The following is a 19,572-nucleotide window of genomic DNA, read 5'->3' as shown; positions in this document are numbered from 1 at the left end:
CAGTTTCTCTGTTTTCTAGTCACTTTTAATGTTGACTCCTGGTTGAACTAATGAATCTGTGATAAAATAGTGATCACAGTCCCAATTTCATTAAAATTTAGTTCTTTGCTGTCTGTGGCTATCAATACGTACATGTGCATCTATACCTGGAACATATTATGCAGCACAAATACCTGTTTGTTGGAAGTTTTTGTAGTTTGCAGCCTGGTTTTCTATATTGTCAGTTGGGGCAGTCCTCGCAGAATCCCTCGGAGGTAGCTGGGTATCTCCATTTTACCAATTAGGGTGAGAAGATCCATGGAAAGTGGGAGAACTGAGAATTCCATCCTGGACTCCCATTTCTGGGTCCTGTTTGCTTTGCAGAGTTTCTAAGCGGCTCATATCAGAGGGGCGACTGTGAGGCTGGGATGGAGTGAGGTATGAGGGGTGTCTCAAAAAGCTCAGTGTTTCGTGAGCTTTTTTATTTGTCGTGCATCTTGTAGATCTGTTGCTTAAAGCATAAAGAGGAGGATTTTGAGAAAAGACAGCTGCTTGTGTGACTTAAAAATTTTATAAAAGTAGGTAACACATATCCATGGTAGAAAAACACAAAATACCCCAAAGGGCGCAGTGAAGTCTCACCTCACTGTGTCCTCCTGCGGCCCCTCATCACACACTTCAGAAGGCATTGTTTGTGACGTTTCTTGTGTATCTTCTGAAATGTATTTTTTTTTTTGCGGTACGCGGGCCTCTCCCTTTGTGGAGCACCGGCTCCGGACGCGCAGGCTCAGCGGCCATGGCTCACGGGCCCAGCCGCTCTGTGGCATGTGGGATCTTCCGGGACCGGGGCACGAACCCGTGTCCCATGCATCGGCAGGCGGACTCCCAACCACTGCGCCACCAGGGAAGCCCTGAAATGCATTTTTATGTGTATCTTTAGTGCATGTTTTTACATTCCTTTCAGAAAATGGGTGCTTGCTCTGTGCTGTGCACAGAGCACTTTGTTCTTGTAAGGGGCTCTAAGCTACTAACTTTGTAATACTTATAAAAGCTGGATCTTTTCTTTTTGCAATTTGTACGGGAATGTTAATTCCATGATGAATAGAAAGCTTTTTTTTTTTTTTTTTTAGTTAAAAAAGACATGCTCTAAGTTTCAGGGTCATTTTCAGACAAAGTGTATATAATCTTCCAAATGAAATCCCTGCAATAAAGCGGCTCTTCTGCCCATTTCAACTCACCATGATTTTGGAGTCAAGTAACATATAGAATATATTGACAGGATAGAAAACACATTAAGGGTCGATAAATGGTCAGTTGGAACATCTTTGTGAGAGTAACACAACTAAGATGAATAGATGGAAATAAACATATCGTATTGATATATGATATCGTACCGTACAATATATCATATGGTCTTGGAATCTTCAGCAAAATAAAACCAGGTGAGTGCTGGAGGAGAGGATACAGGGGATGGGTCTGCGTGGTCTGTGTGATGTGTAGCGTTTTTATGTTTTAGAGCCTTTTGGTCTGGAGTTTCTTTGCACGGTTATCTGGTGATGTGATGTCTGTAGCATTTGTATTCGCGTCCTAGTGGAAGACTCTTGTTCAGAATTACAGATTTTACAGCAACTACGTCTAGGACCTAAGAAGTAAACACTGTGCTGCTCTTACTGTAGGAACTTTACTCAAAGCACAACTGGTCATGGAATTAAATACCAATGCAAAGCGCAAAAAGGAAAAAAAAAAAAAAAGAAAATGTGGTTTACTTTTGCTCCACAAATGACTGGGGCTTTCTACTGCTTCCTCTGTAGCAGAAGCTGGAGGAGGGGCAGGGGTAACCAAGCGTCCGATGTAGTGTAATTTCAGTAGCTTAGGCGCCTCCAGCAGGGCCGGCAGCGGGTCTTTCACCAGCACCGCGCCTGTATTTCACCTCCCCACAAATCCTCAGGAGGGCCCCCCTCTATTCCCGAGGCTGCAGGAACGCGCAGAGGCATGTTCTCCTGTTCACGGGGAGGCAAATTTGTGTTCTCCTCCTCGAGTCTCTTGTCTTGCCCTAGCTGTCCTCTCCTGGGGCGATGAAGTCCTCAGCCTGGTCTCAGATGTGGAAGGCGGTGGGGACTTGTCCTACGGGGTTAAGTAAACGCGCCAGTTTAATATTTCGAAAAATAGCATCCCAGTTATTCCGTGAGAGGAACATCTCAGCTAGGCCAAGGCCGTCGCTCACTCAGAAGTTGGGAGGGATTTGAGGAACTCACCCTCTGACAACTAGAACATTCATTTCCAACGCCCCCCCACCTCCCCAGAAGGGGTGGGGCTGTCACGGCAGGCGTTTCGCACGTGCCGCTCTGTCAGGAGGAAACCGCGAAGCGGTGCTGCCCAGAAGCTCGTGCCATGGTTGATGGGCGGGATGCGGCATTCTCGTTCCAGGGGCTGAAACTGGATTCTGCCTTTGGCTTCAGATGCACCTATGGGGCTGACAGAGAAAAAGGACAACTGGAAAAAAATCCCTAAATGCAACAGTTAGCATTTGTCCGCATTAGCCTGGGAACAGGAATCGGAGACCTGACAGCGAGAGGGGCAGACCAAGAAAAGGGTCAGAGGCTGTCCTCAGGTATGAGATGCTGCCCGGCTTCTCGAAGACAGGCAGGCAGGCAGGCGGTTAGGAGTCTCCCTGCTGCTTTGGGACTCAAGTCTCCTTTGCTCCCTCCTCGTCAGCCCCTCTCCTCTCCCCGCCCAAGACCTTGCCGCCCGTCTCCTTGGTTGGCCACGTGGTCTCTTTTTCACCCTGAGATCCTTAGGCATTAAGCGTCAGTCACACAACTGCACAGTTATTTATATGTTGCCCTGTAAGGGCCCTTATCTTTTGGGGGGGCATTGTCCCTCCCTCCTCAGAGCAGTTGGCTGGTTGGACCTTCGCCTCTGTCTGCAGGCTCCCTCCCCTGTCTCACCACCCTTCTCTTGGACTTCAGAGAGGAGCAGACTCCGTCAGTCTCCCTCAACCACCTGTTCACTTCCACCCCAACACACACCTGTACGGACTTACGTGCAGCAGCCAGTCCTCACATGTCTTCCTGTCTTGGCCAGAGAGTTCCTACTTCCAGCCAAGGTTACTTCCTGCCCATCTGGGGGCTCCTGGCCGCCCGGCCTGTAAATCATGCAAGTTTGCTTCCTCTCAGAAGCACACTGTGCTGTGACACAGCAAACTGTGTCACAGTTCTAAGCACATTATATCTTACTTAATTCTCAAAATAGCCATATAGGCTAAGTACACTTATCAGCCTGTTTGATAGACAAGTAACTGACGCATCCAAAGGCTGAGTGACTCGCCCAGGACTCCAAAGCTGCTAAGTGATTCGAGCTGCGACAGGAACCAGGCCACCTGACGCTAGAACCTGGGCTCTTCACCACCAAGCGTGTAAACATACGCTGAGGGCTCAGGGGAGGGCTGAGTTAGTTAGTGCACAAGCCGTATTCTTTGCAGAATAAGCCTTCCTACACCTGGGGCTGTGTCTGCTGGGTACTTCTGCGGTCATAGTCCCGTCGTTTAAGGCATTGAACCCACGTATGATAGAGTTCCCCACATCCATATCTTCACCCCGAGCCTTCTGAATGTCAGACCTGTGTATCCACCTGCCCCTGGACACATCTTCCCATGAATATCTTTGACACCTCAAATCCAAGTGTTCAAAACTGCACTCAGAACTGGGACACCTGAATAATAAGATCGGCGGATTGTGTCCGTGTCAGTATCCCGGTTGTGATATTGTCCTGTAGTTTTGCAAGATGTTAACATTTGGGAAAAGTAAGTAAAATGTACGTGGGGTCTCTCTATATTGTTTCTTACAAGTGCATGTGAATCTATGCTTATCTCAAAATAAAGGTTTAATTAAAACAACACGTTCATGAAAACAAACGCATTGAATTTAGCCCCCTTACCCTCCCCCCTCCCGGCTCTGTTCCACATCCCGTTCTGTGGCACCGTGATCTGCTCAGCTACCCCACAGGGAGATCTGGAAGCTGCCCACCCCTCTCTGTTTCTCCCTCTCCACCGTCAGGTTGCTTACAATTCTACCTACCTCTTTTTTTGCACCCTCCTCAGCCATCTCTTCACTGGACTTTGCAGCCTCCTTTCAATTTGTCTCCCTCCCTGCCACCCCCTCCTGCAACTTCTGAGAGAGAATCTTAATTTACATATCTGATCTCCTCTTTCCTTTGCTTAAAATTCTTCCATGGCTTTGAGTCATTCGTGGCAAAAGATCAAACTCCATAGCTTGTCACTGCCTGGGCTATTGTTTATAAACGCAGATTTCTGGACCCCAGTCCAGACTCACAGGGTGGAAATCTCAGAGTCAAAGCTAAATCGGTATGTTTAGCCAACTGGCGCCCTCTGGTGATCATTCTGTGCCATCGCGTTTGAGGACCTCTGGCCTGGGCCACCTACCTCGCCTCACGGGTGACCCTTTCTCCCTCTGCCTTGCTGCTGTCCGCATGGCCTGGGATGTTTACACACTGCTCTTTCTGCCTGTGGAACTCCTTTGTACCTTCCCTCCAGACTGGGCTAAAGCATCCCCTTGCTTCATCCCCTGTGTCCCATGGCATGTCAGAGCGCTTACCTCATCGCTGTCAGTATCTGTGTCCCTGTGTGTCTACCTCAAGGATGAATCACCTCAGGTGGGCACTGCTTTCTTCTCACCTTTGTAGCTCCAGACCCCGGGAGAGCTTCTGGCCCTCCGTAGGCATTTAATGTTTGCTGCCAAATGCCCATGATTTTTATTTTTTCTTGAGTTGTCACCTTGATCCCCAAGTGACAGTACTTACTGTCGTTTCCAGTAAGTAAAACCAGAGAGAAATAGCCAGTTAAAAATAACATGGTCAAATTACTCATCCAGACAAAACCAGATATTCAGTATTTGCCATTTAGCCCCAGTGTTGTACAGTTAATTCTAAGTGAGAGGAAAACTTAAAGCATAAAAAAGATTCAGGAATTTATCGCACCATAGCATTTCCACGGAGTGACAACAGCCCATCTACCCATTCCAGCACCCCCCCCCCCCCACCACCTGCACACACACGTACGTTTCCTGCTTTTCAGCCAGAGGGCCTGATCTCACTAACCGCCCATTCAGCAGAACCAACATTCCAGCTGGTGGGGTGACTCTCCTTTGGTCTCCCGTCACCCTGAGGCAGCAGTTTTCCCTGGGGCTCGTCTTTATCCAGCACTCTGTTCCCCGCCCCGCCTTTCACTCCCCAAGTTTGACCAGTGGCCGAATACGGGATTTCCGGTTTCCTGTGAATCGTTTTATAGAATTCAACTGATTAACTTTTTTTAAGCCTTTCATTATGGACATTTCAAACATAGACAAATATAGGAGAATGTGATAAAGTCCCTGTTACGCATCACCCAGGTTTAACTGTTCACCCTCTTGGCCACGCCTGCTTCTACCCTTATTCTCCTCCCTAACCACACCTCCTCCCGGGGCCCCTCAAAGTCTCGTCCTTTCGTCGTGGATTACTTTTCATCCGTGCGGAGTAGTCTTTTTTACTTCATGAAACGCGGATGAATTTTTATTGGTAGTAAGGTATTTCAAGAAAACATTAAAAAATTATGTAATAGCTTTATTGAGATACAATTTATACTGTTTTACAGTTCATTTTAAGTATACAGTTTAGAGGTTTTTCATGTGTTTACAGAGTTGTGAAACCATCATTACATTTTGGAATATTTTTATCACCCTGAAGGGAATCTCGTACCCATTGGCAGTCACTCCCCATTTCCCATCAACCCCCCTCAGCCCTATAGATTGGCCTATTCTGGACATTTCATCTAACTGGAATCATAACATATGTGGTTCTTTGAAACAGGTTTCTGTCAGTTAGTATAATGTTTTCAAGGTTCATCCGTGTTGTAGTAAGTATCAGTAGTTCATGACTTCTGATGGCTGAGTGGTATTCCCATTAGAGGCATATCAGACATTTTATTTACCCATTCATCAGCTGATGGACATTTGAATCGCTTCCACTTCTTGGCTGTTACGAACCATGCTGCTATAAGTGTGTACAAATCTTTGCGTGGGCGTATGTTTTCATTTCTCTTGGGTGTATAACTAGTTGTGGACTTGATGGGTTATATGTTAACTCTATGTTCAACCTTTTGAGAAGCTGCCACACTGTTTTCCACGGTGGCTACATCATTTTACATTCCCACCAGCAACGTATGAGGACTCTAGTTTCCACAACATCCTCACCAAAAAGTTGGTATTATCCGTCTTCTTGTTTATACCTGTCCTAGTCGTACCTTGTGGTTTTGATTTGCATTTCCCTGGTGGCTGTTGACATTGAGCACCTTTTCATGTGCTTATCGGCCGTTTGTTTGTATTCTTTGGAGAAATGTTTATTCGGATCCTTTGCCCATTTAAAAAAATAGATCGATTATTCACCTCTTTATTATTGCGTTGTAATCATTCATTATATATTCTAGCTCCAAGTCCCCTGTCAGATAAATGATTTGCAAATATTTTCTCCCCATTTTGTGAGTTTGCCTTTTCACTTTGTTGATGGCATCCTTGGATCCAGAAAGCATTTTAACAACAGAAAACGAGAAAATCTTTCAGTCATTTTCTTGGGGGCTCACAGATGGAGGGTGCAGCATCTTATATATACTGAACTTTCCTTCTCCCCCTCCCCACCCTCCCATCTGTCTGCACCGAAGGCAAAGTCGGGCTGGTTAAATCCTCTACATCCTGCAGTTTTGAGAAGCGGTCTGTTCGTCTGTTCGTTCTCACTGTGGAGAGGCAAGAACCTTTCATTGTAGTGGTGTAGCTTCAGGGGGAATGTTTGAGGATATAGGTTTTTCCATTGAGGAGCCTGTCATTGGAATTGACTTAAGTGCTGATTCAAGTGGATCACTTTAAAGATGTGCACCTTCATCTCTGGACTTGGTTGGAGTTTTTACAAAGCAATCTTTGTTGCATCTATTTTATGTAGTGGGTTCCCACTGGTTTTGATAAAAGGAAAGAATTTAGCAAGGAAAATAAGCCTTCATAAAATTAAAGCGTATATGTATATTAGGGTGTGTGTGTGTCAAGTTTACATTTATACTTATATTTACAGGAAGTTTACTAAAAAGAATAGAAAGTTCTGTATTTGCGTGGGCCCCTTGTAGCACGCTGATGAACAGGCGCTTCCAGTTGCATTGGTTGTAATAAAGGCGGCGTGCACTAGAGAGGGAATTTGGCGTTTTCCCTACAGTGGTGTTTGAAACCTTCTAGGTCTGCAGTGATGAGTTTAAACTAGAAAGCGAAGATGTTTGTATGAAGATTTGATAGGCAGAATAATTGCGGAGGAACTTGATTTAGTCGCTTTATTTTGGGAGGACCTTATAGTGTATTGACTCAAGTCAATACTTAGATCTTGAGCACGTAAGGAATAGTTTTATAGGGATGAAGGAGACGGAGGAAATTCTAATACATCAGTTAGAGAAGAGAGAGAGATCCCCGCTAGGTGGTGGGGTGGTGTCCAGAGACTAGAGAAGGCTACACGAGAGACGTGACATTTGCACTGGGCCCAGAAATCTTCCCATCCCTGAACACAGGTGGTTATGGAAGGTCCTGTCGATAGAGCATCATAGGCGTGAGAGTGAGAGAGAAAACCCCTTGAGCTAGCACCTTGAGTGTGTATGAGGATGTAATGGTAGATAGTATTTGACATGATTTTAATTCCCAGCTAAGGAGTTTGACCTCAATTCATCAAGGACTGCAGATCCATCGAAGGTTTTGGAACCATGAAATTGACGTTGGTTGATTCCATAAACACGTATCCAGAGCATTATGTTAGGCATTGCAGCTCAGCTGAGACAGAAGCAGGGTCTAACATCAGGGGCAGTCAAGGTCTAACCTTTAGTTTCCTTTCTAAAAACTTTTCGTACCAATAATAATGATGATCGCTTCTGCAGTGCAGGCACTGTGCTAAGTAACTCATCCTTACAGTAACTGACCTGGATGTATTATTATTATTATTATTATTTTTTTTTCGGTACGCGGGCCTCTCACTGTTGTGGCCTCTCCCGTTGCGGAGCGCAGGCTCCGGACACACAGGCTCAGCGGCCATGGCTCACGGGCCCAGCCGCTCCGCGGCGTGTGGGATCTTCCCGGACCGGGGCACGAACCCGTGTCCCCTGCATCGGCAGGCGGACTCTCAATCACCGCGCCACCAGGGAGGCCCAACCTGGATGTATTATTGATCCTTGTTGCAGCGATTAGGAGATTGAGGTTTAGCGGAGGCTAGATGGCCTTGCTCACGACTCAGTGGCAGAGCTAGGACTTGGACCCAGGGCCATCCTGTCCCTAAGTTCATTCTACCGGTAGTGCTCAGTGCGTCCCTGTATTGCGTCTCTGCTGTGTCGCGCTGCCAGGACGCCCTCTCCGTGAGCGTTGCTGCATTTGGGGTGCTCTGTGTTTGCCCCCAGGGTGGACGTTCCTCCTCTGCTGAGTTCCCAGTTCTCTTATTAATACTGTAGGTATTCCAGGCCCTGGGAGATCATCTTTTAATGTAACTTGACAGTCTCTCTTCTCACTTATCGTGGATTTATCAATTTATGTACTTTCATGTCCTGGAGTGGGGCATCTCACACCTGTTTGTGTGCTTCTGGTGTACCTGTGTGACCTTGAGTTACGCCCGCAGTGCCTGGATCTATTGTACGGTAGGGTGAACCGCGTGGCCTCTGAAATCCCTTCTGTTTGGGGGGAGAGGCATCCACAAAGAGGAACAGTGGCTACAGGATTCTTAGATGCCAGGGAGAGTGTTGTGAAAAGGACAGGTCGTTCTTTTCAGTGCTGAGCCCTGACCCACCGTCAGTAACATTCATGTTCGTAAGCTTTCGAATAATCTGGCTTCGTGGACCTTGAGTTCTACCTGACATCAGTGAACTAGAGATGTAGCCAGAGCCTCTGAGTTGCTCGATTTTAGAACTGGTCCACTTTCAGAGCAGCCTCTTTCATCGCTTTCTGCATCTTTCTACCTTTGAACCCCTTACCTTGCTCCCCCACCTTCCCTAAGATCTCTAACCGTTCCTGTTTCCTTTTTATCACTTAGGACTGGGTCCCCACTCCAGCCCAATTAAATCAGAATCTGGTGGGATGGGGCCGAAGACACTGGCGTTTGGTAAAAGCCTCTGGTGATGGCATTTGCGTTCAGGGCTGAGAACCGCTATGTGTCTTGCCGCTGCTGCCCTCATTTCTCCCTTTTAATGATCAGTCCTAACTAAGCATGAGAGGTGCCCGTGAACCTAATAATTTTAAGGAGTGCAGTACTAGTGGCTATTTGTTATTTTTTGTTTCTAATGAAAATTTTGTGTGCATCCTAATTTTTATATTAGTTCACACTGGACTCTCTTCAGTCCCAGGTCTCTGAATCGGTCTGATGGATATGATAACTTAATGTCAGTTAAATACGGTTAAAGTTAAAATACGTGACCAAGAGGTCTATATTTGAATTCCACTTGAATTTTAAAAGTAATTCAAATTGTGGAATGATATATTCAGATCCTTAAAAAGTTATGCATATATTTATGTAAACAGTCAAGCACACAAGAAGGAAAAAAGAAAACAAAAAATATAAAACTGTTTAATGATTATGAGATTTTTCTCTCGTCATATCTGCATTAGAAATTTTCTGTAGTGAATGCATATTTCTTCTATATTTAAAAAAAACAATCTTGAAAAGAAAATATACCCTAGACAAAGTAGGGGTGTGTGTGAATGTGTATGTTATTTTTAGCCCTTGAAGCTAAAATATTCTGAGGGGGCATTGAGAATAGTACCATACTGAGAGTGAGTTAATAGCAAGGCTTGGCACACAAAAGCTAGGATTTGGATCCTTGTTATTTTTGTTTCTGCTTATTATAGCTAAGCTAAACTCCTCTCATCTGATGGTTGGTATTTTGCTTTGCTGAACGAGTGAGAGTCATGAGATGATTAGTCCATAACAGGGGCACCAGAAAATGATGACATTGATAATTTATTGTTTGGTTTTTAATGACGAGGGAGTAGTTTTAACAATAATATCTGTTATCGGTGGTGCTTTCTGAAAAACGATAATACCAGGAACAGAATGTTGACTTAGTATCTGTTCATCTTTTTGCAGTGGCTTATTACTGGAGCAGTGCTTAACGTGTGCATTTGAATTTCAGTTTTAACTAAGACACAATTAGAACAAGTGGTTTAGACCAAAACTTAGCAGTCATTAATCATCTCTGGGTACTGTTGTCAAGTAATTTTAGTAGTACTTAAAAAATAAAATCAAAACGCTCAATTTCTAATAGATGTTTAGTTTCTACTCTTCTTTTTGTCAAGGTAGGTTCCTTTAAAAATAAGAAGGGTGGAGAAACTACTGCCGAAATAATGAGAAAACAGCACTGTGTGGTAATATTTCAGTACAATGATTTCTTCTGAAATGCTGTTTCGCTAATCCTTGGGGAAGTTTGGCTGTGAGCATGCAATTATTACATTTTTATCCATAGAATGGGCTAAAGTTGGCATCACATCCTTCACGGCAGTCAAAGGCAACACATTGACTTAATTTGTGACCGTGTGGCGGATACTTTGAATAATTTTAGTGATTTTTTTTTTTAATGCTACATTTTCTGTTTCCTCCCCAGTTTCCTACCTTTTGTCGCTCACTACTCTTTCTGATTGAGTTCTGAGGCATCTTTTGTTGGTTGGGGAGAGTAGAATAACTGAAGGTCCAGATTGATTGTCCAAGAGGCGGCCCCTCTTGTGTCCCAGGCAGGGGTGGGGGAGTGCAGGGCGGAACGCTATCTGGGACCAGCCTGCGGGGAAAGTCAGTCAGTCCTCTTACAGATTGACAGAAACAGAACACACCTTAGTTAGGCATGTTTGAACCCTGACTTGGAGCCGGAAAAATGTACCGTTAAGAGAGCTGCATTTGGGGGGATTTTGAATTCTTTTGGAGTAGTAGAATTGTGGTTTCTTTTTTAATATTTATTGATTGATTGATTGATTGATTGATTGATTGATTGCGGTACACGGGCCTCCCACTGCCGTGGCCTCTCCCGCCGCGGAGCACAGGCTCCGGACGCGCAGGCTCAGCGGCCATGGCTCACGGGCCCAGCCGCTCCGCGGCACGCGGGATCCTCCCGGACCGGGGCACGAACCCGCGCCCCCCGCATCGGCAGGCGGACTCTCAACCACTGTGCCACCAGGGAAGCCCTAATTTATTTTTTTAAAATTAATTTTATTAAAGTATAGTTGATTTACAATGTTGTGTTAATTTCTGCTATACAGCAAAGTGACTCAGTTATATGTACACATATACATTCTCTTTCATATTCTTTTCCATTATGGTTTATCACAGGAGATTGAATATAGTTCCCTGTGCTATATACAGTAGGACCTAGTTGTTTATTCTGTATATGTAATAGTTTGCATCCGCTAATCCTAAACTCCCAGTACATCCCTCCTCCACCCTCCTCCCCCTTGGCAACCACAAGTCTGTTCTCTATGTCTGGAATTGTGATTTCTTAAAGTGCTCACCTCCCCTGTTCTATTCCCTGCTTGTGCCTCTGGTATATTTTTATATGAGTGTGGGCATCTCTTCTCTTAGGTCAGGGGTCACAGAGGGACAAGGGAAGAGCTGGCCGGCAAGGCGTCCTTGCCAGCTGATGGGGCAGGCACATTACACTAGTTTGCATTACTTAAGGGCTTTGGGGTGGGTGTGCCTTTCTGAACAGTGCTTGCATACGTTTTCCAAAGCCATTTTTGTGTAACAGATGTTTGTTTAATAAGTATATCCTTAAGATAATCAGAAAGGAAGAAAAAGTTCTTACAGTCATCGTATCTGGAAATGGATTCTTTTTTTCTTGTTTTAAATGCAGAGTGGACACAAATATCTACCAGGTATCTTCGAGAGCAGTTGGCCAAGATTTCCGACTTTTACCACCTAGCTTCCAGCGCAGGCGATGGCCCTGTCCCTGTGCCACCCGACGTGGAACAAGCAATGAGGCAGTGGGAGTACAACGAAAAGTTGGCATTCCACATGTTCCAGGTAACATTCCCACGAAACTCAAAGGCTGCTAGCATGCTTTTAAGAGGAGAGCAAATTCCTTACAGTTTAGTTTTTTTTTTTGGAGGGGGGCGTTAAATTATATCACTATATGAACTAATACATTCAAAGAAAGCCATCTGACATATCTCACACTAAATTAATATTAAAGGTAACACCTTTGCCCTGAGATGACAGCTTCCTATTATACATATTGATCGCCAGCTTTCAGTGATGCCAGCTCTTTTAATGCCGTTAATTGGTTTGTAATTGCGCTATTAAATGTAATCCTCCCAAGCCATTTACTTTGCAAAAACTGGAGGCATTAATTCAAAAAAATTTTTGTGCTGATGCCTCCTGTCTTATAGATCTCCTTTAGAGCTTAGTTATTCCAATGAAAGGTCATCTTAATTTTGTTCAGCTGCAGTTTAAAATGCAGTTGAGAGGAGGGGTAAGGGCATTGAGGAACGACTGAACTCCCATCCTGACACGCTGATGTACATCATATTGACCAGAAGAGGGCGCTTGTGCCGTTATTTGCCTCGATTGATCTTTACTCCCGGCGTGGAGGAAGGACGAGTGTTCAGCTGGAGTTGTGTTACCAGCATAGACGTTCACGACCTGCTGTCTTGATCAAAGAGGAAGGGGGTAGAAAGGATGTGTGGTTTCTAAATTTCCCTCCTTAGAACTTCAATTACAATTTCCAGGTGGTAAGCAACTTTCTCTAAGAGCTCAAAGTAGGAAACTTTGCCGGTCCTTTGGGAAGTAGCATTGTTAGTTTTAAATCAGTAAAAACAACTCTTAACCAATTCTAGTTACATTTAGCAGAAGACTACTTCGGTGCCTGCTCTGAGCTTTTATGACTTTTTTTGAGCTGAGGATTTGGTCTGCATCTTTGAAAAAAGTGTCTCTCAGCATGCTTAGTATTTTAGGAAGGATTACTTTATGTGTTAGGAACACTGAGGTCAGTATCTCTTTTTTGGAAGCAGTTAGGTAGGTCCTAAACAGATGAATCTAACTGGGACATTAATTTAAAAGTTCATCATATTTTAATTCACCTTATTCTGAAACATGAAACTGTCTCTAGTATGTACATGTGCAGGTGTGCATGTGCAGAGATAAGGGTACAGGTACCTAACAAAAGCATCTTGAGGATGGACATTATGTAGTCGTTGGAAGTCATGCTTATGAAGATACTTTTTCTTTTGAACCTTGCCTTCACCATCTCTTAATTCTTCATGCCAGGTTCCATTTTATTTATTTCTTTAACTTAAAGTTTACTTTATTGGTCTGAAAATTATAAATTGCACTTTTTCTGTGGCTAACCTTTTAACTTTTTTTTGACTGTAAGCATTTAAAAAAAGAGAAATTAGCAATAAGTGAACACTTTGCTATCATGTCAATGTGGTGTCGCTGTAATGTTTTAAATATAGAAACTATAATTTAGCAGTATATTTTTACACAAGTCACTGATAACCATGGTAGTGGACCACTGGTGATACGTAGATATGTCAGAGTTGCTGGGAACAAAGTAGGACTTCATATTAACTACTAAGGTTGTTAACCAGAATGACCATAAAAGTTTAAGTGGCTTTCCCAGAAAACATAGCTTTTTGTTTCTATCTTGAAGGTTCTTTTATGATGTGAATCATAATACAAGGTTATAATATGACATTAAATATGTGCGTGCATGGAATGCCATAAAGAATGTGTGTGTTTATATGTACATACATAGGAAGACAATAGATGAAGATGTTAACATTGCTTATGTTAAGAGGAGCTACACCAACCCTGTGAGGCATTTTGGAAATTTATGGGTATGTTGTTTTTTAGTGTAGTTATGTCAGAATATTTATACATTATTTTATTACAAATTCCTTTTATTTCTTTATGTTACAGATGATTAGGCCATTATATTGACTTTTAAGGTTATATTTCGTAGGTAGGTTACGGTAGCTGAAATTCATTTTAGGATAGAGAAGGAGGCTACTAAGGGGCCTTGGATCTGATAGGATTTCCAACCTCTTTTTTTGAGATGATAGTACGATGGGTGTTTTTGTTCTTTGTAATTACTCCCGTTGGCCAAGTTTCCTCCAATGAGTATGAGTTCATAGAACCCTGAAATCTAGCCAGGTATTGGACGTGCCCTGGGAGTCTGAAAGCTTCTGAATTTTCTTTCTTGTAGGAATTAATTTTTATCAATTTAGAATGAAGCAGATATACAAAACCCAAAGAACAACAACAAAAGAACCCTCCAGTCAACCATACAGAATAGCACCAGTTCTCTGCTTTGTTTAGAATTGAAACTTTGATCAAGGAGACCATGTTTTACTACAACCACAAAAACAATAGTAAAATTACACTTAAGCATAAACATAAGACTGCTCTTTTTTGAGTTTTAGTTGGTTTTGTTTTAACATTATTAGTGTGATTTTTCTTTGTTCATTTAAGGAAGGAATGCTAGAAAAACACGAATATTTGACATGGATCTTGGATGTGTTAGAAAAGATCAGACCAATGGATGACGATCTTCTTAAACTCTTATTACCACTAATGCTGCAGGTACAGTACATGTAACCATGAGCCAGTTGATTTTATGGGCAAGGAACGAGTCTGATGAGAATGATGAGGTAAGTGGAGGTGGAAGAGGAAAAATTTTCTTTTTGAAATGGAAGGAGAAAAGGTCTTGATGTTCCAACACTTGAAGTGATAAGAGGCTTCTTGTAAGTTGTAGCAGTCATTTGCTGGGCCACGTGTTCCTCTCAAGTATTCTTACCCACATTGATTTCCCCCCTTCCCTGAGCTGAGCAAACAGCTCTTGAAATACTGTCTCCTTGTTCACACAGATTTCTGTGAAAACAAAACAGATCGTCTCTTTGTAAGGATACAGAGGATCTTCTACATTCTTTTGATATTCTTTGAGCCACTGGGGGTGGGAACTTCCTATTTTCATGATTGGCCTAAGATCTGTTAAACTTTAGGCTATCTGGATGAAATTTATTTAAAAAAAATTTCTTGGAAAGGTAGTTCATGCATTTGACAATTCCAGCAATATGAAAGAGTATCGAGTTGAGAAGTCATTCTCTCTCTCACCCAGTACCCTCCCAGAGACCACACCGTACTAGTGCCCTGTGTCCTCCCTGAGACATCCGTATCTGTGCTGTCCACTCTAGTAGCCGCTAGCCAGACGTGGCTCGTGAGCCCTTGACAATGTGACAAGTTCACGTTGTGACGTGCTCTTGATTTAAAGTGCGCACGAGGCTTCTGACTTGGTATGGAAAAAGGAGTATATAATATCTCACTAATACTTTCTGTGTTGAAATGATAGCATTTTCGATTTAGGTATATTGGGCTGAATAAAATACATCATTCTGTGATTTTTTTTTTTTAATGGCTACTAGCCATTAAAATTTTAAATTTAACTTAAAATTACATATGTGGCTTGCGTTATATTTCTGTTGGACAGCGCCAGTCTATGTAGCACTTTGGAAGGGTTTTGTTTGTTTGTTTGTTTGTCTTTAATGAAGAAAAGCCTGTATGACGATAGCTGTCTCACCCAGTAGCCTAGGACGTGACTGAAGTCTGGTGTCCTTGTGCTCCCCAGTATTCAGATGAGTTTGTCCAGTCGGCCTACCTGTCCCGCCGCCTTGCCTACTTCTGTGCCCGGCGTCTTGCGTTGCTGCTTAGCGATGGCCCCAACCTCCTTGCCGCCCACTCGCCCCACATGATGATAGGACCAAACAGCTCGGGCATCGGGGCCCCCAGTCCCGGCCCCCCCGGCCCCGGCATGAGCCCCGTGCAGCTGGCCTTCTCCGACTTTCTCTCCTGTGCACAGCACGGCCCCCTGGTTTATGGACTTAGTTGTATGTTGCAGGTAAGTCCTTGGCCCTTCCTGTTTTATGTTAACATTCAGTCCAGGAAACAACGGAGTTGGGAGTCTTTAAGATCCAAAAGGCTGACCAGGCTCTGTTCAGCTGCCAGGCAGCACTGCTTGAACATCTAGTAGCATGTCGGCAGCTGGGCTGTTGCCACCAGGTGTGAGATGCAGCCTTGTCGTAGCTCTAGGAGCACACAGGTCACATTCCTCGGGCTCCTAATGTGTCCTGCTCTTTACTCAGGGGCTTTGGGACAGGACTGGCTACGGAGTCACGGCCTCTACTCTGGTAGAGTTTACTGTTTTGTCCGGAAACAGACAGGCTCATACAAGGGCAGTTTCCATGTTCTGTGACAAGGAACTGGTTGGTGGAGGGATGTTCAGGGGGCTGAGTTGAGAAGTGGAACTTCTAGGCCAACCTAGAATTCGGGGAGGTTTTCTGAAGGAAGTGATCCTGACCAGTGCTTATAATATGGGTTTAAAGTGTTCCTGGCAGAAGGACAGCGTGGGAAAAGGCCCAGAGGGTTGATCAGTCATCTTGTGTGCAGGTTGGTCTGAACAGAATACCTGAAGTGTGAAATCTGTTGGGGGTCAGGGTGTAGAAGACCCCCTGTGCCTTCTGATTAGGATGTCATTGGAGGGTTTTATGTGGGGAGTGACGTGGTCAGCTGTGTGGTTGGTTAGATTGTTTTGGCCACAGTAGAGGGAAGATCTGTGGGAGTGGGGAGGTGGGGGAGAGAGAGACAAGGCAAAAAGTAAGTTAGGACGATCCGAGGTAAGCTCAGTTTTGGACTGTCTTATCCCTTGTGATCTCCAAGTGGTTATGGTCAAGAGGTGGTTACATGTCTGATTCTGAAGACGCGGGCAGACAGGGCCAGGTGTGTGGATTTGGGTCACTCAGGGCCACTCGGCTGGTCAGGACCCCAAGAGGGGGGCGATTACCTAAAGAGTTGGTAGTGAGGGACGACCTGTGGACCCGAGCGGCACACGTGGTTAAGAGGTAGCAGAGGGGAAGCTCACAGAGGTGACCAGGAAAGTGTGGCCAGACTGGAGAGAGAAGAACGGTGGGGAGAGTATTGCTATAAACAAAGATGATGAGAATAATATTGTCATAATTCAACTGTAATGATATTAATAGCATTTATTATGTTTTAGGCACTGTTCTGAGTTGTAGCATAGATTGTGTCATTTAGTTCTCAGAGCTGTCCTATGGGAAAGGAGCCAATATTACTCCCGTAACAGGAATAATGAAATGGTGGCATAGGTCACACAGCAAGTAAGTGGCGAAGCTGGAAATCACACCCAGCCTGGACCCAGAGTCCACACTCTTAACCACCATGCCGAACTGCCTCTCTAGGTACTGCAGAAAGTTGCCAGAAGGAGTGAGTAGTGGGCAGTGGCCGGTGGGTTGGGGATGTCTGATAAGAAGATGGCTGAGACTGTCGTTGACAACGTGGTGGTCACTGATGGTCAGTGAATGGTGGGTGAGGAACCATATTCAGGTGGGTTGAGGAACGATGGAGAATGAGGAGAAAAAAAAGATCCCTCTTCTTTTGAGAATCGTGCCTATAAAGGGAAGAGATCGAGGTTCCTGCTAGGTGAGTGGAGATTTTTTTTAAAAAATTGTTTTTTTATGGACAGACTTGAACGTATTCCTAAGCTAAGGGCAAACTGGTAAAGAGCGAGTCTAAGATTAGGAGCAGAGGGGTGGGTGTTTGATGGACCAGTGCCCTGGATATTGGCGGCTTCGGAATTAAGAGCACAGGGAAGGGCTCCCTCGTGGACAGGAGACGAGAACCCCACACCCTCACGGATGGGACGGAGGAGATCAGGGTGTGGGCCAGCGGAGACAGATGCACTGGTGGGGGTCAGGGACTGACGTTATTCACATCTGCCATCTGGCTTCCACGAAGATGTCTCCTTGGCCTCAGATTCTAGTTTTTTAATAATGAAGTTTGCATTTTAGAAAAGAACTATTGCGCTCATTCTCTAGGCGGGTGCAGTTTGTGGTTGAGCGGCACGGTAGCCTCGTGGTGAAGGCATCTTCTTCAGAATCATTACAGTCCTGATTCTAGCCTTTTCTCTGCCACTTAGTAACTTTAACCTCGAGGCTCTGTTTTCCCGTGTGTGGATGGCGGATGGAGACAGTTCTTAACACTGTCGTTTCCGGGACAGTGTTCAGCACAGAGTGAGTGCTTAATTCAATAGGAGCTGTACTATTTAATCCACAGTTAGGAGGCAGTGGGATTAGCATAGTGATTCCAGGCCTGTGTGCTGAAGTCGCCTCGGGCCGGCTGCTCACGTCCTCTGTGGCTCATATGCCTCTTTGGTCCAGTTGGGGAGCACCACTCCCTACCTCGTGAGGTTGTTGTGATGTATAAGTAAGATGGTCGTAGAAAGCGCAAGCGAGGTTGAGTGAAAAGTGTCTACAGGGGTCCAAGGTTGGGGTAGGCAAGCTACAAGCTGTAGGCCAAGTCCAGCCTATGTACTAAGAATAGGTTTTACATTTCAGTGCATTACTGAAACAAAAAGGAAGAGTATGTGACGGGGATTATAGGTAGCCTGGAAGGTTTAAAACATTCACTAACTGGCTTTTTATAGAAGAAGTTTGCCACCCGCCCCCCCCATCCAGCTTTACTGCCTGCCCAGCACTTAAGAGGCCGTTATTTGAGAGATTTTAAAAAAAAAAAATCTTTTTAGCTTTTACAACCTTAGAAATTACATATTCTGATTCCATTTCATTTTTTAAATTGCACGACATAAATTGAAATGACAGTTTTAAAATGACAATTATTGCATTTTTATTAAGTTTCCCAGGTTGTAGATGATAACATTCCTTAATTTCTCAATAGGTGTATTTCCTCCTATTCAAAAGAATAATTCTATCTTAGTTTTTTGTCTCATCCCTTGAAACGTTGAGAATGGGGTAAGACGTTCATATTTTAAACTCACTGGTTGGAAACTGTAATTTGCTTATGACCCTTAAGCTGTTGTGATACTCTTCTCCTTCCTCTAAACGTCTGGATTTTCCTGCTTTATTTCCAGACTGTTACTCTCTGTTGCCCAAGTGCCTTGGTGTGGAACTACTCCACAAATGACAGTAAGAGTGCGAACCCGGGCTCGCCCCTGGATCTGCTGCAGGTGGCCCCCTCCAGCCTCCCCATGCCGGGCGGGAACACGGCCTTCAACCAGCAGGTAGACTTGCTGTTCCAGTGGTTTGTTGGGTGTTTTCATTCTTGGGAGGCATCACAGCACAGTGGGCTAAGCCTGGATTGCAGCACACTCAGGTTCTTGGGGGCCGTTCCCAGCTCTGCCGCCATCTCTCCAGGGGACCTCGGGGAAGTCAGTAGCCTCTCTGAACTGCAGAAGTTTGTCACGTTGCTCCTTTTCTTCTCACCCTCTTGCTGGGCTGTTCTTGTGGACAGCTCTGCCCCCCGGACAGTAATTACGGTGGTGAGACCGTACATGACCGCGACCTCCCGAGTTAGTAGTCTATATATTACTGTAGTCATACACTATAGAGTTAGGAGTCTGGGTATTTCGTAACTATTATATGTTTTTATTAGTGCTGGGTTATTGGGTTCAGAGACTGAAGAAACTTGAACCACAGGACCATGACAAATACTTAAACAAGAGCTCTGTTTTTTTTGTTTTTTGTTTTT

The 19,572-nt window shown here is 44.5% G+C and overlaps 1 protein-coding gene across 4 annotated transcripts in view; it reads left to right on the top strand.

Annotated features, from left to right (window-relative positions):
* MED12L (mediator complex subunit 12L) overlaps nt 1-19,572 on the top strand; it is a 330,953-nt gene that overhangs the window by 60,680 nt on the left and 250,701 nt on the right. For all 4 annotated transcript variants that reach the window (XM_079921179.1, XM_079921180.1, XM_079921177.1 and 1 more), the window contains 4 exons: nt 11,870-12,039; nt 14,488-14,598; nt 15,641-15,910; nt 18,956-19,105. In XM_079921179.1, coding sequence (XP_079777305.1) covers nt 11,870-12,039; nt 14,488-14,598; nt 15,641-15,910; nt 18,956-19,105 — 701 coding nt within the window. The remainder of the gene's footprint in view (nt 1-11,869; nt 12,040-14,487; nt 14,599-15,640; nt 15,911-18,955; nt 19,106-19,572) is intronic.

This window comes from Stenella coeruleoalba, assembly GCF_951394435.1.
Source record: "Stenella coeruleoalba genome assembly, chromosome: 5".
In the NCBI taxonomy this organism is placed as follows: Eukaryota; Metazoa; Chordata; class Mammalia; order Artiodactyla; family Delphinidae; genus Stenella; species Stenella coeruleoalba.
The sequence above is the reverse complement of the archived record's forward strand: the minus strand, read 5'-3'. Positions and strand labels throughout refer to the sequence as shown.